At 40.3% G+C, this 24024-nt stretch overlaps 1 protein-coding gene across 26 annotated transcripts in view; it reads right to left on the bottom strand.

Moving 5' to 3' along the window:
- The window catches only part of rbfox1 (RNA binding fox-1 homolog 1), a 2011452-nt gene that overhangs the window by 808030 nt on the left and 1179398 nt on the right, over positions 1–24024 (bottom strand). For 2 of the 26 annotated variants that reach the window (XM_059654006.1, XM_059654007.1), the window contains exon 1: positions 21976–22664. The exons of 14 other annotated variants lie outside the window; for them this stretch is intronic. In XM_059654006.1, coding sequence (XP_059509989.1) covers positions 21976–22119 — 144 coding nt within the window. In that variant the 5' untranslated portion in view covers positions 22120–22664. Of the gene's footprint in view, positions 1–2183; positions 2282–21975; positions 22675–22840; positions 22909–24024 lie in introns of those variants that run through there. 10 more of the 26 variants (XM_059654013.1, XM_059654016.1, XM_059654028.1 and 7 more) reach the window with 9 other exon arrangements.

The raw sequence follows: 24024 nt of genomic DNA, 5'->3' as shown, positions 1-24024 counted from the left end.
CTGCACGGCACATATATTGACAGATGGCATTGATGCCATCCTGGAATTTCTGCACCATAAATGGTGGCGCATGCCATAGCTGTACTGCCAGCATTATGGCAGAAATGGCCAGAAATTTCCTTTTGACTCCTGGCATGTGTCTTTCAGTTCTAGTTGGAGGTCTGGACATTAAATCACCAAGAAAAATAATCACAGTTTACAGTTAAATTGCAGCCACCTTCCAGCAGTGTTGCAATTTACAAAGGAGCAAAGAATACGTACACTTGGCCGCTTTAGGAATCCAATTTGCATTCATATAGTCTGTAATTTCCAGTGCTGTGGCCTGGTATCCTCACTGAGAGTCAAAAACATTACAGCACCCTTGTATGGGGGTTGGGAGATTTGGGCGGGGGGGGGAATAATTTTCTTGCAGATCAGATTCCTTGTGGTTCTAAAATACAGGCAGCATAATAATAAATAAAATGCTTAAGATTTAATGGCATCGGAAGTTAGACAGCAATCTCATTAATTATTCAAACCTATCAAAAGAATGTGCAATGCCCCTGTGTAATCATAGAATTTTCTGTCCACTAAGTGCATTAAAGCACATTTTTAAAAAAACAAATTAAGAAATTCCATTAAACAATTCACATGCTGTTATTTCTACTGAATGTAAACCACAAACTTTTGTTTTCCTTACTATTTAAAGTTGATTACAATGACACTGTGCAAATGCAAATTCTGTTCTTATAAGAAACTGATTTTTTTTTTCAGAAGAAAGTGTTGGGCTATCATCATTAAATATTCATGTTGGTGTCCACTTGCAGAGAAGCAAATATAAATCTTCATTTTTCTTTCCGTGCTAACATCTGCTCAAAACACAATATTTTACTGTCTCTTCATTTCGGAAGAAAAAACACTATCTGGTAATATCTGCATCTCTTTATGCAAATGAAACATCGCTCTGCTCATCTCCATAAACCGTATGATAAAGTGAAAAAAAAGTGAAGGAGAAACAAATGGACAACCAGCACTGCTTTAAGTTAAACCAATCAACCTTAAAACATTCAAAATAGGTCTCATCCACCACTTCATTTATTGTTCATAGAAACACAATGAAAATATTTCAGTGTCTCGATGAAGTAGATTTAAAAAACCTCCAACAAATCGCAGAAACATTGCAAACTGCTAAATTCTACTGATTTATAATGACAACATCACTGCTTTAAGCAAAACTGCTCTGCACACGGGGACCCTTTCAAAACTCCTTTATTAGCAGAACTGGGCTCTGCCAGTGAACAAAAGCAATGGTGCAACGAGCATAAATCATTAATACTGTACCGCACGATAGCTGAATTTGCTGCGTTAGCTTTAAAGCTTCCTGCACTACAGGGATTTCTGGAATGGAATTGGCTGCTATGAAGAGTACTTCATCATTCATTGCACTTGACGCTTCCTGAGACTGTGTGCTCTATTTTTTTTTAAATTCTTGCTTTTGCTTTGGCAGCACAAATTAATTCCAAGAATCTTTAGAGAAAGTCATTAGTTGATGCATTTGATGCGGAGTATCTGATGGGTGAATTTGCTCACAGCAACGATATTTTACTTCAGGCTTTTTTATTCCACATTAAACCAGTAATTTATGGTTCTTATTTTACTGCATACATCCTCTGACATCTTTCATGAATCTTGTAGATTTGAAAAATACTTAGCTCTTTAAATTCTGAAGCTCTTTGTAACCTAGCAACACATTTTATATATCCTATTATGTTAACTGTACATTACTAAAATAACATGGAAAAACGATAGGATAAAAAAATACCGCATTAAACAAAATATTTTTTATGTTTAGCGACTGATGCATGATTGATAACGTAAAATACGAAGGGTATATTGTGACTATTCAGGTGCAAGGCTGGTACCACTCTGTTTTGCATTTAATGATTTACTAAAGTCAACCCAAAATAACGTATTTATAAAATTTACTGCGACAAGGTAGATTTTACCCATTGTGTATATAGGTTTCCCATAAAGCTGAGCTACTGAATTACATTAACTGCTACATCTACCTCAGCAGACAAGGATGTGCAATGATTACCATATTGACACAGGTATTACAAAAGAACACTATGGAAAAGACAACTGTTTGCACTTACAAATAAAACAAATTATTTTACAGTGAAAATTCCGTGCCAAAAACTCACAATTCCAGAGTAAAGCAAGGGAAAAGCAACAATTCTTCACGTTTTAGTCTCACAAGAAGGATAAAAATTTCTATTTCTCTACACAGCAAATTAACCCAGCTAGTACTTAAGCAGCCATCCTGCATAATAAAGATCATGAGAATGAGACTAAAATGCATGCAGAAGTCACTCCGCATTAGATGACAATGACATTCTGAACTGAAATAAATGAAGCCCCTGCAGTGCCTCTCCGTCAGTTTGTAAGAAGTAAATAACTTCCCTTCTGACATGAGAAGACTGATCTTTTTTTCAGCTCCTACCACACAACATTAATTGAGCTACACAGCCATCTTCTGACCAACAGCACAGAATTCAAACAAGAGTGAACGAAGCCTTGGAAAAAAAAAATCAGAGCCAGCACAAATGCCAGCGATGAGGCAGAAGTTTTTTTTAAGAACACTGAAAAGGCATATCAAAAAAAGCAAATTCTGGAAGTACACAACAGATCAATCAAAATCTGGAGCAATACTAATGTTTCAGTTGTGGAAGTCTTTGTTAGAACAGTGGCCCGGATATTCCAATGAGTGGATTGCTATTTCACTCATTATTGTTTTAAGTTCATCGAGAGTTGCACAGTTCCCTCCAGGAATTCTCATCCTAGCTCCTTCAGAAATGTGGAACATAGCTGAAATAAACACCGTTCCCCTGTGGTACAGTGTTGTCAGGGGAAGTCAAGCGATGCTCCTTTTTAGAGCAGTCAGTGACCATGCTCTAAGATTTAAATATCCAGTGGTACAGATAGCCACCCTTACAGCTGCCATGAGGTCAGGGTGACAATTGGTTTCAGAATTAGGGTGACTTCTGGATAGGGTTTCAGCGAAGTAGTGTTCAGTGTAAACAATGGAGTGCCTAGGCTAGATGACAAGGTGTAGAGCTGGATGAACACAGCAGGCCAAGCAGCATCATAGGAGCACAAAAGCTGACGTTTTGGGCCTAGACCCTTCATCAGAACTGGGGAAGCGCAAGGGAGTTCTGAAATAAATAGGGAGAGAGGGCGAGGCGGATCGAAGATGGATAGAGGAGAAGATAGGTGGAAAGGAGACAGACAAGTTAAAGAGACGGGGATGGAGCCAGTAAAGGTGAGTGTAGGTGGGGAGGTAGGGAGGAGACAGGTCAGTTCAGGGAGGACAGACAGGTCAAGGGGGTGGGATGAGGTTAGTAGGTCGGACATGGGGGTGCGGCTTCAGGTGGGAGGAGGGGATAGGTGAAGAAGAAGAACAGGTTACGGAGGTGGGGACAAGCTGGACTGGTTTTGGGATGCATTAGGGGGAGGGGAGATTTTTGAAGCTTGTGAAATCCACGTTGATACCATTGGGCTGCAGGGTTCCCAAGCGGAATATGAGTTGCTGTTCCTGCAACCTTCAGGTGGCATCATTGTGGCACTGCATGGGCCCCGGATGGACACGTCGTCTGAGGAATGGAAGGGGGAGTTGAAATGGTTCGCGACTGGGAGGTGCAGTTGTTTATTGCAAACCGAGAGTGGGTGTTCTGCAAAGTGGTCCCCAAGCCTCCGCTTGGTTTTCCCGATGTAGAGGAAGCCACAACGGGAGCAGCGGATGCAGTATACCACATTAGCAGGTGTGCAGGTGAACATCTGCTTGATGTGGAAAGTCTTCTTGGGGCTTGGGATGGAGGTGAGGGAGGAGGTGTGGGGGCAGGTGTAGCACTTCCTGCGGTTGCAGGGGAAAGTGCCAGGTGTGGTGGGGTTGGAGGGGAGTGTGGAGCGGACAAGGGAGTCACGGAGAGAGAGTGGTCTCTCTGTAAGGCAGGCAAGGGTGGGGATGGAAAAATGTCTTTGGTGGTGTGGTCAGATTGCAGATGGCGGAAGTGTCGGTCGATGATGCGTTGGATCCAGAGGTTGGTGGGGTGGTACGTGAGGATGAGGGGGATTCTCTTTTGGTTGTTATTGCGGAGACGGGGTATGAGGGATGAGTTGCGGGAAATGCGGGAGACACGGTCAACGGCATTCTCGACCACTGTCGGGGGTAAGTTGTGGTCCTTGAAAAAACGAGGACATCTGAGGTGTACAAGAGTGGAATGCCTTATTCTGGGAGCAGATGCGGTTAAGGAGAAGGAATTGGGAATAGGGGATGGAATTTTTGCAGGAAGGTGGGTGGGAGGAGGTGTATTCAAGGTAGCTGTGGGAGTCAGTGGGCTTGAAATGGATATCGGTTTCTCCGGTTGCCTGAGATGGAGACAGAGAGGTCCAGGAAGGTGAAGGAGGTGTTAGAGATAGTCCAGGTGAAATTAAGTTTGGGCTGGAAGGTGTTGGTGAAGTAGTTGCCTGAGATGGTTAGGTGGGTGGCCAGGGCTGGGGGCGTTGATTTGGGGTCACGGGGAGAGAGGGTAAGGAGTGGCCCACAATCCCAAAACTCCAGCCCACTGTAGATAAGGTTTTTCTGGATCCTGGGGGCTCAGGCAGATGGGAAAACCTGTTGCTTTGAGGAAATATAGTCAGTAGGTGGTAGTTGTCGGGGTCCTACTGGTGTAAGGGCTTGTGGGAGATAGTCAGGCTGGCATGTGCAGTGTCAGTGTAACAGTTAGCCAGGAGTTAGGCTGCTTTTTTAATTGCCTAACATTTCCAAAAGTAATCTTTAACTTGATGGAACCCTCCTTTTTCTTGCAATGACCCCAGATGTAGGGGGATTGCCCATCTGAATCTTCAGTTTCAAGGACAATTCTCATGTAATCTGTGGAGTGTGATAGTCTGCAGGGCCCTGCTTTGCAACTCCAGTCTACAGTCTGGCAATGACTCTGGCCATTTGAATGCCTGAGCTAGGTGTATCCTGAAGAATGGTCCACACCAAAGCTTTAGCCTGTGTTTTCTTTCTTCAAATGATGATTTTCAGTTTTAGTTTAGTTTGTTAGTATTGTTTATACATAGTTCCAGCACATTCAAACTTTTCTGCTGGAGGTATGCTACATTGATATACTTGTCCATTTATTCATCTTCCTCCCTGTCTTTTTAAAGTCCCCTGTGTGATTTTGACTCCAATAATGTGTTTTACCTGGTGCAAAAATGCTTGTTGTTCTCCTGAAATTACATCCCGAATATCTTGGTATTGAGAAATCCAACAGACGTTTATTACAGAGATAATGGGAACTGCAGATGCTGGAGAATTCCAAGATAATAAAATGTGAGGCTGGATGAACACAGCAGGCCAAGCAGCATCTCAGGAGCACAAAAGCTGACGTTTCGGGCCTAGACCCTTCATCAGAGAGGGGGATGGGGAGAGGGAGCTGGAATAAATAGGGAGAGAGGGGGAGGCGGACCGAAGATGGAGAGTAAAGAAGATAGGTGGAGAGAGTATAGGTGGGGAGGTAGGGAGGGGATAGGTCAGTCCAGGGAAGACGGACAGGTCAAGGAGGTGGGATGAGGTTAGTAGGTAGCTGGGGGTGCGGCTTGGTGTGGGAGGAAGGGATGGGTGAGAGGAAGAACCGGTTAGGGAGGCAGAGACAGGTTGGACTGGTTTTGGGATGCAGTGGGTGGGGGGGACCTCCCAGTCGCAAACCATTTCCACTCCCCCTCCCATTCTCTAGATGACATGTCCATCATGGGCCTCCTGCACTGCCACAATGATGCCACCCGAAGGTTGCAGGAACAGCAACTCATATTCCGCCTGGGAACCCTGCAGCCATATGGTATCAATGTGGACTTCACCAGTTTCAAAATCTCCCCTTCTCCTACTGCATCCCTAAACCAGCCCAGTTCGTCCCCTCCCCCCACTGCACCACACAACCAGCCCAGCTCTTCCCCCCCACCCACTGCATCCCAAAACCAGTCCAACCTGTCTCTGCCTCCCTAACCGGTTCTTCCTCTCACCCATCCCTTCCTCCCACCCCAAGCCGCACCCCCAGCTACCTACTAACCTCATCCCACCTCCTTGACCTGTCCGTCTTCCCTGGACTGACCTATCCCCTCCCTACCTCCCCACCTATACTCTCTCCACCTATCTTCTTTACTCTCCATCTTCGGTCCGCCTCCCCCTCTCTCCCTATTTATTCCAGCTCCCTCTCCCCATCCCCCTCTCTGATGAAGGGTCTAGGCCCGAAACGTCAGCTTTTGTGCTCCTGAGATGCTGCTTGGCCAGACGTTTATTACAACTAACTATTACTTGTAAATATTACATTCCTCAGGTACAAAAGTGTCTGGGTTAAAATTAAGCTATTAATTTTCAAAAAAGGAGCATGATTCCAGTCGATTGTCATGTTTCAAGTGTTTACCACAATATGGCAAACTTGTCTCTTAAAAGGTCTACTGACCATGATACAGAAATAAAAACAGAAAAGGGAGTGGTGTGCTATCAGGTCTTCCAAAACACCCTATTCCTGAGCTGAGGAGTTGAGCAGAAAGCTCAATGATGGTCGATGTTTGTGCTCTTGAACAAATGCCAGGAGTTATGCTTGATCCAGGTTCCAACTATTTTTGCTTCTTTGTTTGTAAAGTCCTTTCCCTAGCAGCTTGGCTACAGCTCACAACTTAGCATGTGGCTAACTGTCAGAGCACTTCCCACTGCAGCATTTAATACGGAGACTCATTTAAATCCCTTTTGACTAAACATTTAGTCATAATAGGCAGCAATAGGTCCGGTAATTGTGATTACAATTACAAGCTCTCAATGTAGCCCTATTTCTAGCCATTGTGAAGTTGTCTTTCATTTCACTTAACGGAGGAAATATTTCCAATTGAAATGTCGAGAAAATGGAAAATTCCTGTCACCAATGACAAAAAGAATTTACAATCTGAATGGAAGAATACAATCATTGCAGAGGAAAACTGATCTGATAAAAGGTGCACAAGAATGAATGCACTCTGAAACAAAGGAATAGGTTATCTTGGGCAGGCACTAGTGGGACTCAGTTTACATTCACCATTAATGTTCATACCGATCTACCACCAAAATCCAATCTATCCAAAATGGTGCTCGTTTTATATTATTCTATACGATGATGAGAAACATCAAGCGGTCTCACTTTGAGGCCTCACAAGGTGTTGAGTTGGTGGGATGTCAAGGCTTCCTCTCTTCGGGGACGGCCCACCAACTGCATTCCAATCAGGCAGCGCTGAGGGCTTCCACTGAAATCAAAACTCCAGTGGAGAGATTCCGCCCAGCAACAGCTGCCAGCCAATCAGAAGCCAGCAGCCCTTAGACTTGGCAGCGTAATAGGGGTGGCTGTGGCTGCTAACAGAGGTGGAGTCCCAGAATTAAGGAGGACCCCAGATGTGACTGTCACCTTGAAATGACAACCGCAAGATAAACTGGGCGAGTTGCATGGTGCCACTGGGCAAGTCCCTCAAGTCATCGTTAATTGGCCAATTAAGATCCTTAATTGGTAAAGGCAGGGGGTGGGGAGAAATGGAGGGTCAATCATGGCTCTTCCTGCCCAAAATTTAATTCAGCTGGAGATGGGAAGGCAGCAGCATTTTGTCTATGTCGCCATTATCCCAAACTCGCAACCTACCGAAGCAGAAGATCTCGCTATCATTTAAACATTATTGCATTTCTCATAGCTTTCAATGTATTTTACACGTAAGTTTTGCTGACGTTGTTGGAAAAGAATCAATGTCAGTAAAAGGGAAATTATGCAGTGTAGTTTTTATTGTGAAACAAAGTCCCCGCACATTGATTTGTCTACCATCATTAGCACATGCTAAAGAACTAGATACTATAAACACCATATACATTTCACCTTTGCAGAAAATGATTTATAGTGGTGAGAAACTTCAACATTATTCTGGAGCTGAACTCTATACAGCATTAGAGTATGGCACGATGGTTCACTGGTTAGCACTATTGCCTCGCAGAGTCAAGGATCTAGGTTCAATTGCAGTCATGTATACACATTCTCCGTGTCTTTGTGGGTTTTGCTGGTGTTCCAGTTTCCTCCCATAGTTCCAAAGACGTGCAGACCATGCTAAATTGCCCAGTAATGTCCAGAAAAGTGCAGACTAGCCTAATTAACTATGGCGAATGAATACAATGGGATTTTGTTTGGAGAATCAGTGCAGACTTGATGAGCTGAGCATCCTTTATTGTATTGTAGGCACTTTATGAGCATAGTAATGTGGTGGTTATATTCCTGGACTAGTATTCCTAAGGCCTGAAGATGACAGTTCAAGTTCAAGAACTGTCATGATGGAATTTAAACTCAATTAATAAATAAATTTGGAATAAAGCACTTAGGTCAATAACGATGATCATGAAACACCTCAATCGTTGTCAAGGAAAAAAGTTCTGGTTGACCAATGGTCTTTATGGATGGAAATCTGCCATCCCTACCTGATCTGACCCACATGTGACTTCGGATGTACAGCAATGTAACTGATTCTCAAGTGGTCTCTGAAATGGCTTAACAAGTTGTAAAGGTTCAAGCAGAAAATGCCAAGATCTCAGGAATATTGAATAAAACTATGATTTTGAGTTGCAAACTTAATCTATACAGCAGATCTATGACCTGGCACATGCATTGGGATATTACCCAAAACTACTTCACCCTAGCATGATCAACCATCATGTGATTTTTACCCCCCCCCCTCAAATATGACGAACATCCAGCTACTTACCAACCCAATTAACTTTAACTAACAATGCCTCCTGACCCATCTCTCCAGTCACCCATCTGCCAGCCTACCCACTTACTACAGCCATATACTTCAATCTCTCCTCACCATTCATTTCATCATTCATTAACCCATTGACTTATATTCACACTGCGCATTTAAACTTATCTTATAGCAGCTAGTGTTGTAAAAAAAAGGAGGCACATTTCCCCAAACTCCCCTACCATCCACCCAATGCTGTAACAATCTGACTTTTCCCCCTTAGACACTGCATTCGGCCTTCCTGCAGAAGCTGGGCTCACAAGGCTCAGCAAGCAATGCACAGTAGTATTGGGACAGGTGAAAATTCAAATGCAGAAACAATCCAATGACTTGCGATGACTAATCACATTGATCAGATAACCATAAATCCTAATCACCTGCGTGAGAAACTGGTCATTGCCACAGAACAAAATGGGATACTGGGAATTACAGTGTGGAAGCAGGCTATTCAGCCCACTAAGTCCACACCGACCTTTAGAAAAGCATCCCATCCAGCCCCACCTCCTACCCTATCCCTTGTAATCTTGCATTTCTCATGGCTAATCCACCTAGTCTGCACATCCCTGGACACTTTGGGACAATTTAATGTGGCCAATCCACCTAACCTGCATATCTTTGGGCTGTGGGAGAAAACAGAAACACCAGGAGCAAACCTGCGTGGGAGAGACAGTCACCTGAGGGTGGAATCGAAAACTGTGAAGCCACCATGCGGTCCTGTTTTACATCCCATTGAACTTTTGCTTTCATATCACTGTCATATCTTGTTAACATGGATCCAGTAAGTCTTGTAACCAAATCAAAGTTGAACTCCTTTTGGTTAGAGAAGTTTATTCATTATTTACAAGTTGCCATCACCAGATAAGGAAGAAATGAAAAGTCAATGCCTTTCTTTCTGTTCTTCTGTTTCTAGTTTTTACAAAGTGTTGTTAGAAGTGTACTGGATTCAAAACCATTCAGATATAGTGGGACCAAAATTGAGAGGGATTTCAGTAGGAGGCCACTGAATGCTGGTAAAAACATTGGAGGCTTACCAAGTAACAGACATTTCCAAAATTTTCTGAAGTCTTACACGAGTCAAACAAAACTCTGTCCAACTCTCACAGCAAAGAGCAAATAGTTGGGTAAGTCAGTTCCAGAGATATACTTGCTCACTTTTAACCACTTCAACAATTCAGTACTGGGAAAGAAGGTCCATGGGTGACCTTCTTGATTGCCACCAATTTAGGCTTTTACGTGGCCTCAACTTGCTAACCTGTCTGCCTGGAGGGGAGGACAGCAGCTGGTTTTCCGACTTGAAAGCCAAAGTGACCAGCTCATCAGGTTGTAGGTGTGGGGTGTGGGGTGTGGGGTGTGGGGTGTGGGGTGTGGGGTGTGGGGTGTGGGGTGTGGGGTGTGGGGTGTGGGGTGTGGGGTGTGGGGTGTGGGGTGTGGGGTGTGGGGTGTACACGGAGGGGGGGGGGGCTATTGTGTGTTTAAATTCTGCAATTTGAAGCAACAAAGAATGTGAGAAGAGATATAATGGGAACTGCAGATGCTGCAGAATCCGAGATCCAGCTCCACACTTTGTTATCAAGAATGTGAAAACTCCTGTTCAAACTGACCTTCTAACTAAATTTAAAGCCAAGGGCTGGAATGTACAAGACTGGTAAAATGCTAAATCTTATGCAATTACAAGGATAATTTTACTCTCCAATACAACAGAATGCTAATCTGCAGATTAACAGTGTTAATGTTTCACATTTACTTTAGTTAAAAGGGTACAAAAAAAAAATATTGCTTTACCAATTGGATAACAGCACAAAATTGATGCTTAAATCAAAATAAATTGCTATTACAAGCTACAGGTATTCTACCATCACAGTTGTTTATCTAAATAAATGAGTCGAGGAGGCTGTTCTTGAAATTAGAGAGTAGTCTAAAATGATCAGTAACTTCAGTAATTGCATGCTAATTCAGGGATTACAACATCCACTTTGTCCCCAAAAATGTGTTTAACTATGTCTGTTGTAAGGGGAGTGCATACAACCGAGTTATCAGACAGTTTGTCTGACTGTAAAGAATATACATTTGTTGATGCCTCAGTCAATCATGTTTGACAAACTTATACACAGTAATTTAGGTGCAAATGGTTTTGTGCAGGAGTCCCCTGGTAGTAATGAGTTCCTTGATGCAGGGTCTGCTCCCTGGGACACACCAAGACAAACATCAACTGCACCTGGAGAACCATCAACTTGGTGAAACATGTCCTCTGGTCTGCCTGAAACCTTTTGAGAGACTTCCAGGTCAAAGAGCTGACCTGGACCGAATACTGCAGACTGACACATTCCAAGGCCCAGGACGACATGATCTGCGATGCACAAAAACTTGGGGCAGCCACCACCAAGGCATAGAGGGAAAAGACAACTGTCTAAGGTCTTCCTGCTAAATTGAAGTGGGTGTCCGTTCAGGTAGCGGACCCTCCTGGTGTTTTAAATGCAAATTAAATGCAGTCTGGTTCAAATAGGAGATGCCTTTAGCTTGTTTGGATAGAGTCAAACTCTAATGTTCGTTTAATGAGGCAGGGCTGAGAGGGGAGGGGTCTGGTCTTAGGATGAGGTCAGGGTTGGGGAGATTTTGAAGCTAGTAAAGTCTACATTGAGACCATTGGGTTGTAGGGTTCCAAGGCGGAATATGAGGTGCTGTTCCTCCAGTCACCAGGTGGCATCGGTGTGACACTGGAGGCGGCCCAGGATGGACATGTCGTCCAGGGAGTGGGGGTGGAGCTCGAGTGGTTCGCGAATGGGAAGTGTTGTCACTTGTCGCAAACTGAGCACATGTACTCTACAAAGCAGTCTCCGAGCCTCCACTTGGTCTCACCGATGTATAGGAGGCCACATCAGGAGGAGCGGACGCAGTAGACCGCATGTGCAGATGTGCAGGTGAACACGTGTTTAATGTGTAAGGTTTTCTTGGGGCCTGGGATTGGGGTGAGTGGGAAGGTGTAGGGGCAGGTGTAGCACTTCTTGCTGTTGCAGGGCAAGGTGCTAAAGATGGTGAGGCTAGTGGGGTATGGAACGGATGAGGGAAGGTGGAGAGAGTGGTCCCTATGGAAGGCAGATAAGGGTGGGGGAGGGAAATATATCTTTGGTAGTGGGTCAGATTGCAAGCGTCAGAACTGGTGCAGAATGATGCGTTGAATCCGGAGGTTAATGGGGTGATACATGAGGATCTGTGAGGATACGTGACCAATCCCCACCACTGCCTATCTGCACTCACCTTTACTTGCTTCCTCCCCACCTCCTTGGCCTGTCTATCTTCTCTCCCACCCTATCCACTCCACTATCTACCTGCTATCACTGCCCCCGCCTCTCTATTCATTTCACAGCCATCTTCCCCTCCCCTATTTCTGAAGAAGGGTCCCAACCTGAAATGTCAACTTTCCTGCTCCTCTGATACTGTCCGGCCTGCTCTATTCCTCCAGCTCCACACTGTGTTATCTGCGTTTGTGACAATGTGTATACATATACATAAAGAAATGTTTTACAAATAAACCACATTTTGAAATTAATAAAGTCCTCTGACAGCATATCATGAAATTCTAGGAGTAGCACGGTAGAGTTGATTTTACATGAAGAGGAACAAAATGTGTTTTTTTAAATGGCTTGCTATATCCTGGATCTTTGTTTGGCCATGCTTCATACTCAGCTGGATCCACCAATCGCTGTGCTGCTGAGTTTGAAATGGCAGACCAGGCTCCAATGACATGATGGGAAATTCTGTATTAAAGAGGAGCATGACATTAGACTTTAGTAGCCTTGCCACTTTGTCCTGAAAATAGCGATTGGTTGCATCCAAGCAGGACAGCTCTCCCCTCTCGATTTTAACTCTTGTCCCAGCTGGAGGATCACAGAATCCCTACAGCGTGGAAACAGACCTTCGGCCCAACAAGTTCACACTAACCCTCAGAGCATCCCACCAAGACCCACCCCCCAATCTACACATCCCTGACCACTATGGGCAATTTAGTATGGCTAATTCGCCTAACCTACACATCTTTGGACTGTGGGCGAAAACCAGAGCGCGGCCACAGACATGGAGAGAATGTACAAACTCCACACAGTCGCCCTAAGGTGGAATTGCACCCAGGTTGCTGGTGCCGTGAGGCAGTAGTGCTAACCATTGAGGCACCCAAGCAAGCCCTATACAGGATATAAGATCAAGATGAATGAATGGCAACAATAGGCTGTTGGCAACACAGGAACAACATAACTATATGTTGTCAAAACATGGGGTATTACAAAACATGTTTCCCACAGGCTATTTCTAACAAGCATATTGCAAACAGAAAATGTAACAAAGGGTGACAATGAGGTGCTACCAGACGCACAGCTATCTCCATTTACAAGTTTAGATTTTATAAAATTCCCTTTAATTATTATGGTTTAAGAAGTGTAAAATAACTGCCTCATTGAAGAATAGATTATCATACTTACATCTAATCGGCACACTGTGCATTTCCCTTTCCCTGTTCTCTATACTTGCCACAGAAAAGGGAAATGGACCAATAAACTGATTAATCTTGAATCTATATCACAAGAAGCACACACATAATAAGATATTGTGTCTCATGTTCATGGTGTGGCTTATCTTTTCAAACTGCACTGTGAGAAACAACATCCAAAAAGCATGTAAATTAATTTCAAACATAACATTAAAATTCCTACAGCACCCCTTTCTTTGTATCTTCAATGACTAGGTATTTTAACTCGTAACGGTAGTTTACTGTTACAGCACAAAGGTTAAGATAATCAATTATTTTCCCATAAATTATAAATACTTTTAGTTGAATTAATCACATGCTTTACATCCAACACCCTCTTCCCCCAGTATGAAAAGACAGTTGATAAATGTAAGTGTACTTAAGCTCCGTTTTGTTCTTATTCACTGGTATGCAGTTAAAGTTATTTTTATAAAAGAATGGTATTGGTGGTTTCTACACCCACAACATGATATCCTACTTTCCAAGTGTGGAGAAATAAATGTCATGGGGAGCCCAAGAAGAGAATATACTATACATCACATTCAGACACGTTCTAAAACAATTTAATTTGATCCAATTGGCTAGAAGGTTCTTATTACTTTATGACTAATGTGAAACTACTCCATGAATTAGAAAGCACGAATCAAATCCTGCTCAGTTTTAACTGTCCAATATTAATTATGGTTTAATATTAATAACTTTTGCACTGAATATGTATTAAAATTGCAGGTTTTGAATCTTTTAAGTCGCACAGGTAATGGTAAGACCGAGGTGTCCTGACACACCTGCAGGTGCCTCCATTTTATTCAACTTTACATTTCAGGTCTTCCAAAGTGGACAGTTGTGGAAGTACTGCAATAGAGAACTGACACTGAACAGCTGTAACCTCTGTTCACTGAGTAGCCAGTATTCTAAAGGCAGTTAGTGCCACAAGTCAAGTTTCAGCTGCAAGATTAAATGCTGAACATTTCACCTTTCAGGCAAAGAGCTCAACTTAGAATAGAATTAAAGGGAAGGGACAAAATTGGGTCATTCAGGGGAGTTCTGACCTAAACCAAGATACACATTTGCAGCAGATCCTTTGCCAAAGGGGAGCAAGTCTTGGGAAAGAAAAAGAGAAAGAAAATCCAATCAAACACATGCCATGCATTTCAAAACAAGCTGTTGAGAACTTAATGAGAAAAGCATAGTAGTTTTGGTTATGTTTTCCTCAGTCCCCAGCTTAATTTCTCAAGAAGGTATTCAAAAGAACCGACATGCTGTGAGAGGATCTTGCCTCTCCCCAGAATTCACAGTACTCTGGAAAACAAGGTTAACCTCATTTCAGTTAAAGAGAATACGCATTGGTTCTTATTGCAACAGCTTCCAGATTGTCTGAAACATGAAGGATCATGGTGCTCTCACTTAAACTATTCTACATCACTATGTACTGCACAACAGAATTTCATCTGGAAGATGTGCGGCAGTCCAAGAAAACATTTATATGGACTCCCCAATAACACAAAATTGTTCTTTCTAATGACAGCATCCTTCCAATTGTTACTGAATAAGTTGTCATTTGGCCATTCAAAATGATACATCAGAACACTGCTTGTCTGATTTAACGTTTAATCTACAATTTATTTCACCTTTTATATGTTGTGACAATTATCAGCGCCCTTTCATTAATGTACCTATCTAGTATATTGTAAGATGCATGGGATTTAGCAGGTAATTATGGGGATTGCTAAAGGGAAAGTGCAGATGATAAAACAAGAATAAACTCCTGCTGCTTGTGGCAATGTAAGCAGGTCGTGCAGGGTGGAGCTAGTACCTGTGCCCAGCTGGGCAATTAAATTAGAATTTGATTAGTTCTGCCCCAATTGGCGATAATAAAAAAGTTTATAACTCTTACAGAGGGGTGAGTACATAATCATTGGGTTTAAGGAAATCCACCTAACTACAACAAAGTGAAATCACACAGGTGCACATGCACCAGTCCTTAAGCATAATATTTTTCTCACATTGTGAAAATCTGGTCCGTACCACCAGGGTAAATTATTCAATTCCAACGGGTCCAATACTTCAGTCTCACTACCATAGTTCTAGAATTATTGCATCCAGAGTTTCAAGATCATCTGCTGAAGTTTGTTTACAAATATGAATTATTTATCCACATTTGCTGGTTATTCAGCAAAATGTATCCTTGATAACTGTGGCCTCATTACTATGTTATCATTGGATATGAATCTTCGTTCATTAAAATGAGAACAGTGACAAAGTCCAGTATTGAATGAAGTTATTATATCATAAAAAGTGTTTGTTGCAAGAACAATTAGAATTTTGCTGTCAGAGGTGCTTATTAATTATTTTGGATCTGCTATTATGATAATGATCCTCAGAAATTTCTAGGAACATCCCAAGCTAATTTTCAAAGAGATGTAGTCTAAGAAAAAAAAATTAGTTTCTGCCTACACATCTTTCGCTTGACATTTTTTTCTTAATTCCCCACTGCAGTGCTGCACCAACAAAGCAACACAACTATCCTTAGGTTTAGGTTAGAAAGATATTTACATACTTCTCTGAATCCTGCCAGTCTTAACTGACTCTCCAAATCAAAAAGTCAGGACATCTCTTTCTTGCAGCCGGCTAATTTCTATTCTGCATGTGTAGTATTTTATAAAAGGAACAGGATCAAAACTCAGTGAGATCTCCACACAGCTGGAGCTTGTGACAGCACAGAGACCAAAGACAGAAGCTCCAAATACCCCATCGCAGCACAGGCATTAAATATGCTATTTTTCCTAATTAAATTCATTGGGCTTCAGTGCTGACAGGGAAGGAGGGGAACTGAAATGTGAAATAAGTCACTTGTTCTGGATTGCATACAATTGTCATTAAATGACTGATGTGGGCAGAAATTGACAGTTTTCCTCCCGAGAACTGGCATTAAGCACCTGAATCTAAAACCGATGGCACTGCGACCTATAGAGCATTTGGATACCATTGATGATCTTTCAAGGAAGAATGTGCACACAGACAAATTCAAAAAAGTCTCATTTTATTTTCTCATTTTAATGCTGAAAAATCAAGGAAACTAAGATGAATTATCCTAACTACAACAGTCTTGGGTACCATTGAAAAATATTTCTTCTCAGGAGAATGAAAAGCCACATTGCATCTATTTGGAGATCGAATTGGGCTTCAGGTTTTAATTTAAAAATCCCACTTACTTTGCATTTTTACAGTAAACCAGGAATATAAATCTGCTTTCAGACCATAACTTGTAATTCATGTGTCTCTGAATTACAGTAAATAACAATTTTGCCTGAGTTGCTTTTCTTTCATATATGCTCCCATGTATCTTTATCACTTCTCCACTTTTGAAATGTATTTATCATGAGAAATAAACAGAGTACAGTTTGATCTTGATTTTTTTTATGAAAGGATAATTCATTTCAGTAACAAAGGGCTGCTTTCTTCAAATTATTTCTTTTTATTAAATCATTGTACAATGTTTTTCACCTGACACAAGGCAGTAACCAAGCCCATACAAAATCAAAATTTACTACAATCTACCAAATAGGAAGGTAAACTGGAGAGATTGTTCCTTTTTGAATTCCTTTGTGCTGACACATTTCCTTCAAAATTAAATCAGCAAAGATTTGCTCACAAGGCACTGGAATTCAATTCTGGTTTCATGCATTTTATATCCTTAAAAAGAGAATACTTATATCGGACTAGATCCATCAGCCTTTGGATAATTATAGAGCCCCAGCTGCAGGAGAAACAGATGGCAGGTGAGCTGTAGTAGCGTAGGATTCCGTCAGTCATGCAAGTCTAACAATGGCTGCATGTTTTGACATGAAAATGCTATAAATTAACACAAGGAAGTAAAATTGTGCAACCTTCAGGTGGAAACAAACATATTTTACCAGCACACTGAAGCACTGAATACCTTTCACAGTAGTTTTATAATCAAGGAAAACAAAAGTTCACGTTCCCGAATCAAAGCATTGAAATTTGAAGAAGAATGCAAGAGTAGATCTTGACTTTGTGCATAAAGTCCAAGGTCATCCCAAGGAGTCTAAAGCCCAGCCATGAATGGATGTTCATTTTTGCTCACCCTCAATGGAGGGTGAGCTTTTCTTTTGAGATGTTACCTACTCTGCTATGTGAAGCGTATTGCAGTTGCTGAAACCTTCATCTCAATGAGAGAAAAAGAACAGCAGCAGCAATCTTGCCCTGTAGGGGCATCCTTATTCTCAACATATTCATGGAGGGTACTGATAGGAGCTGTGGAGAAGCCTGCAGAGAGCATTCTCTTGCTTACTGTGAGAAGTCAGGAGGGGAAGGCCAAACAAGCAATGAAGAAAAAGAGTGAAAAATTACATTCCTGAGAATGGGTTAAAACTGTCATCTAAATCAATAGGTTTGTGTGATGCCAGGAACTGAGTTATATAATTATATTAGACTTTAAAATTCAACCTTGTTATTGGGCATTTTTAAAAAGGTGTTGAGATAAGCAGTGTTGTTTTTAAAATGTGAATAAGTTTGTATTTTAACAATTCCAAACACATTTCAACTCCATATGGATTGCTGAGCGACGGGATGGGTTGAATGAAAATAAGAAGTAATGCTTTCTGAAGCCTAACATATAAGCAAAAGGAGAGTGTGTCTATAAATTTGGTTATATTATGATTGTTGGTGAGAAATAATTCTCAACAACATTTAATACCTTACGTATTGTGTGAAATTAAATAAAATAATAACGTAACCTTTCTTTTGTTTAAAATGTGACCTGTAGTTGCACACAGGTTCCAACTCTCAGCATTATCCCTTGAAATTCATTATTTCCTGACCACATGTAATACATTGAATCTCAGTTTGGGATATTCTAAAAGGTCATCATTGCCCAAAGATAAGTTTCTCGGGAAAAACTGATATCGCCCCAAGAAAGGTAAAGCTCCCTCTGTTTAAAGTCGGCACCATTTTACAACATATCTTTTATGTACTAATTTGCCACTTTCGAGGTTCTGCCAATGCAAATGAAATAGGCATAAACTACGTGGCCTGTTTTATCACCAAAAATTAACTGCTATACTGTTAGTTTTTTTTTCTCTAAAAGAAGCCTCATGCTCGTGAAAGCTACACAAACAACTGTTCCAAAAGACAGGGAATAAACTGGCTTTAAACTTCTGTGTAGCATTCAACTGCATAATACAAAAGAAGCTATTCCAAAAGTGAGGACGGTCAAGTAACTCTTGTGCAACAAAATCACCAAAAGCAGCAGAAAAGAAAAATTTCAGATGTCTATTGAGCATTCTATTGACACAACATGCTTAATGTAGCAAAACATTAAAATTCAAATGTTGCACAAATGATCCAGTTTACTGATTATATAATATGTTTATCTCAGTATGCACAACAACATTATTTTAAAGACATTTACGAAATATTTTACTGTATGAAATACACAGAATAGATCTTCCACCATTGCTGTCTCCTCATCTTTATAAATCGATAAAAATACAACCGAGGCAAAGCAATTCCAAATCCCATTGGCAGTAATTCTAACTGTGCGATAGTATAAAACAGGTGAAAGCAAATCCACAACTTGTTTTACATTTCTCTCAATTTTTCTTTCCATTGACTTCTGTAGAGAGAGGGTAAACAGGTTGCCTGTTTGTTATTGCCAGATTTAGACCAAAACACAAAGTCAAGATTGCCCAGGGTGTTCACATTTCACTCAGAGCTAGAAGTGACTTTTCCATTACATAAAAGCTGGTGACAAAGCATTCTGTTTGTCCTGCATAGTTGGATGTATGATTTCACCATGTTTGTTCACACACAAGGAATATGCCCAGATTGAGAAATGCCATTAATAGTACTCGAATTAGTGCAACAAAAGGAAAAACATCTTCTCATAAGCAAAGGATTTTTTTTATTTCTATCGCTCCTTTAAGTATTTGTTGTGTGAAGAATCACAGTATGTTTCCTCATTTACAAAGTTTTTAGAAGTTTACAATAATGAAACAATCTTTTTGAAAATTTCTACAAAACTAGATGAACCAATTAAGTCAACAATTACAAATTAATCTTTGGGCATAATATAGAATAAGTACTTAGAAACCTAAAAGACTTTAAGTGAAAGTATCTGCAATTAATTTGGATTTTATAATGCCTACTTGGAGCACTGACTTTACTTGCAAAAAAAGCTTTGTGTAAATACTTCACAAGACAAAGTATATGTATCATGGGAAGAAAAAGATAATAAAAATCATGTAGAAGCTCCCAAACACCAATATTAGTAAAATAAAATGTTAAACATTCATTGAACAATATACAAGCAAGATGTGAAATTATTTTTCCATATTTAATAGTTATTGTAATCTAAATAAATGGAGGCTAAAGCTAGCTTTTGCATTTGAGCGAAAGTATAGCAAACTGCCATGAAAATGCATTTGAGCTGACTTCGAACATATCTTTTCCAATTTAAATAACTGATTAATCAAGTTATTTTAACTGCAACAATAATCATAAAATGATCCAAAACCCAACATGTTGATCATAGGTTACTATTGACTTAGTTGAAGACGCTGCTAATTCATAAACTCACTACAGGTTCACTTTGAAAAAAAATGAATGTGGTTTCAAACATTATCTTCACCTATACAATAAGTTTAGTTAAATTTCCATTTCAGCAATACTCAGAAACGATCAAGAATGATACACACATTTTGTTAATTCTGTTCATGCTGGAGAATTAAATGATACATGCTACACAAATCATGTCATGCTTAAACACATGGTGCTGAAAGATACCGTGCTGGCAAACAGCATTACAGCTGTGACAGAGGTCAAGCCAATGAGCCAGCAAGTCAAAGCACTGAGGTGGATGAGAGCAGTGCAAAGAAACACAGCAGATACAATAAAGAGAATATTTTTTTTTGCTCAGGAACTGTCAAACAAAGTGATGGTGCCACTCTAAGGTTCTGAAGGTAACATTAAACAAATGTGGGATATTAGGAGGTTAGCATATGAAAACAACCGCAGAAGCAACAAAAGACAGAAAGCGAAATAGTCAGATTATTTTTCTTCCTTTTGTTGAATTCTCATTAATGTATTGTGCTGCTGCTTTTAATGAAAGCATGCATTTTTAAATCATAGTTACTGAATTAGAGATTGATGTCACATTTTCTCAGTTTTATGCCACTTTTTTTCTCCTTTTACCCCATACATCAGGACTGAACTATGCCCCATCATCCCCTTGCTCTGTAATATTGAATGTTCATGTACAAATCATCACTTTATGAGGTTGAGTGACCTACAGTAAGTCAAATCAATCATCAACCATGACTATTAGGAATGTTTCAAACAACTAATATATTTTGCTACAAAATCCTCACATGCAAATATTATTTATTTATTATAAACACTAGTGTAGACTTATGTACATTGTTGAAATATGTCAACTTTTCTTGGTTACTTATATTTTAAATCCAACTTACTTTTTCAATCTGTAAAAAAAAAGAAGTTATTTTGTATTATGTAAAAGAACTACACAATACAAAATGCTAAATTTTACTGAGTTCTTTTATTTTACTGATTTTTTTTGTTTTACAGGATTCCAATATCAACTATCTGGTTACTAACTAGTTAAAGGTTCTGGCTAGCTATTTTACAGATAAAATTTGCCAGTGTGGAAGAAAAGCATCTCAATGACCAGTATTTTAATTTTCAAAAATCTCTGTTTTAAACTTGGTACAAAAATTAAACAAATAACATTTCTTAAAAAAAAGGTAAAAACATTTTCTACACTGCTTTTGGTGTTCATATAGGAAAGTTAATGCTCAGAGGTTCTTCTTCAGTATGTTTGTTGAAGAATGGCAATGTATGTGTTGAAACAAGAATGAAAATAATAATTATGCATTAATGCTTCCAAACAAACATTTGACTTATACATAATATTATGCATATTATTCTAATTATTAAATGAATGGCATGAAATGATGTCACAAAAACACATTGTATAAATACAGCAACAGTTATTGATATCGTAAGTAGGACATCCAAATCTCCAGATCTGCCACACCACGTAATTTTGCAAATTAAAGCATACACATATGGACTTTGATTGCAGACAATATACAGTTTCCATCGAACAGAAAAGAATTTCAGAATTATACATCTGAAGCGATCAAATTCAATTTAAGACTTCAATTTTCCTTTAATAAAGTTCAGAATTTTTGCAATCGTACAAGAAATGAAAATTGCCTGAATGAACTGTACAAAAGACTGTATTTCAATCGTCTTTGACAACAGCGCAGCAAAAGAAGTTGCAAGATTATAACAGATGAGGAATGTAAATAATTCCCCCACCTAACAGATACCTCAGGATTTGATTGGTGACATATCATTCTCATGTCTCAAGAAACTCATGAAGTAGCAACAATCTCAGAGTCAGAATTTAATAAACCCATTCAAAAAAAAAGTGTTAAAACAAACTGCACATTTTTTTATGTACCTCAGAAACAGTATGCAATACTAGGTATTTGTTTTCATTAAGTATCACTGTTTTTCATCAAACTTTGACAAACGAAGGGCTAAATCTGTGAATTATTACTGCACAGAATACAAATTCTCCTTACCTGCTGTAAGTACATAAAAGTCAAGGCACAGGAGAGCTGGGGACACATGCCTACATTGGGCAAAGCGACACAGGTTGCACCCGTCAAAGGATGCTGCATTCTGTTACTCTGGGCTCTGCAAAGAACCAGCGAGGGGGCTTGCATGCACAATCGCTTCTCTTGTATCTTCTTTCAGCACCAATTCACAGGCAGCCTTGTGCCAAGTTACACTGAAATAATGAAGCTTTTCTCTCTCTCACTCTCTCGCTTTATTTTGTGAAGCGGTGCAGCATACAAAAGACCCAGGCGTCAACCCACCAGGCCTGTGAAGGCAGCTCTTAAGAAAAAAATCTGCACAGAGCTAAACTCAGGTTCCTGCCTAGCGATGAACATGTGCTACTCTTCTAATGACAGAGTGAGGGGAGGCTCGTCACACAGCATTAGTTGCTGACTAGTGGAGAGCGTCTGATTCACTGGGGCTCAGTCCGCTGGTGCTGATGTTGCATGGTTCTCATTTGTCAAATGGGTCTTAGGGCAGAGTCTTTTCGCTCTCTCCCCTTGCACTGAAACTCAAATACTGCATTTTAAAAATCCCAAGAGAGGCCCGGCTGATCCGTGTATGGCTGGGAGATTTTGGCAATTAATGTCACTATCCAGCTGAAACCATGCTGCCAGCTTGATGTAATCACTTAAATGCGGAGTTAACCTGCATTAAACAATGGGGGGGAGGGGGGAAAGGGTGGGAATATCCCAACGCGAGAAACACAGGAGCATAAAGCATCCAGCCACTCAATTCGTCCTGTGTCAAATAATTTCAGCAAAGCCTCGTCATAAATCATCAAGCAAATCATTTTTGATTACGGGAATTAACATTTAATCCACTTACAAGAAGGTCTGCTCAGGAAGTGACAACTGTTTTCCAATGTTGTCACAAGGTTGATAAACTGAGCGCTGCGCTTGGAAATTAACAAACTTTTCATCATGCAAAAACAATGTGAAACTAAAGCGCCCCCCCGCCCCTCTATCCACACCGACAGAGATGTGCCGCGTCTTCCGGCTTTGCCTCCTCTATATCAGACTTTGCTATACAAGACTCGGTGCATGACATCTCTTTTCTCCAATCAAACATGATAAATAATAAATAATGTTCTAATTTGACCCAATCAAGTGCGATGCAACCGCAGACAACAAAAAAAACTCAGAAAGGTGAATAAAATTAAGGACATTTAATGCAGTATATTTTAAATGTGCAGGTAGAGCTAATGAATGTTCTGTATCCAGAAACAATTTTTAAAAAATATATTTCCCTTTCAGATCAAGGTGTATCTTGCTAGCTGCGACTTCTTGACGAAAAATGCCTATCACCATTTCATGACTTTATTATTGCTTTTGGTCTGTAGTAGCTGTTTGCACTAGATTAAGAGATTATGAAGGCTTGCGTTAACCTCAGGTAATAAAGAATTGCTAATTTTCGTTTTCTATTAAACAGTGTGTTACTTCCAAAGAATTCACAAACATTTAATAGCAAATGTCTACAGTGACTCGACTTCAACCATTAATCCCTCTGTGTTATTACACTGCTCTTTATGAAAGGGTTACCGGTCTTCATTTCATTCGTGGAGTACAATTAATCAAAACTAGCATTTATAAATAGTGAGTACCTTGATATTAGCCTTTCCCCTTCATAGATTCTAGTCATAGCCCCCTCCCAACCCTCAACCAGAGCCCTTTATTTAGCATTTAGGGATAGTGGATTGTTTATTAATGAATTGAAAGAATTGTAGATTTTGTTTTCAAAAAGTGCCCAGGCAGATGTTGTTGCTGCGGGGACTCAGTAAATGGTGTGGCATTTCTCCTCAGCATCTTTTGCTTATGTTTGCTGCCTACAAAACAATAACCATAGTGCTTCCTGATTTGAGCCTCTTTGGTGCAATATGCTACAGTACAAATAAAAGAATTTTTACTGAGGAAGTGCACTGGTTAGGTAACACTCCACTTTGTGCCAATGCAGTTCATACAGTACCATATGTGTAAAACAGTAATATACATTTTGCAAACACTATCTGTTTG

Source organism: Stegostoma tigrinum, chromosome 23, assembly GCF_030684315.1.
Source record: "Stegostoma tigrinum isolate sSteTig4 chromosome 23, sSteTig4.hap1, whole genome shotgun sequence".
NCBI lineage: Eukaryota > Metazoa > Chordata > Chondrichthyes > Orectolobiformes > Stegostomatidae > Stegostoma > Stegostoma tigrinum.
Note: the sequence above shows the minus strand (reverse complement) of the source record. Positions and strands in the feature narration are given on the sequence as shown.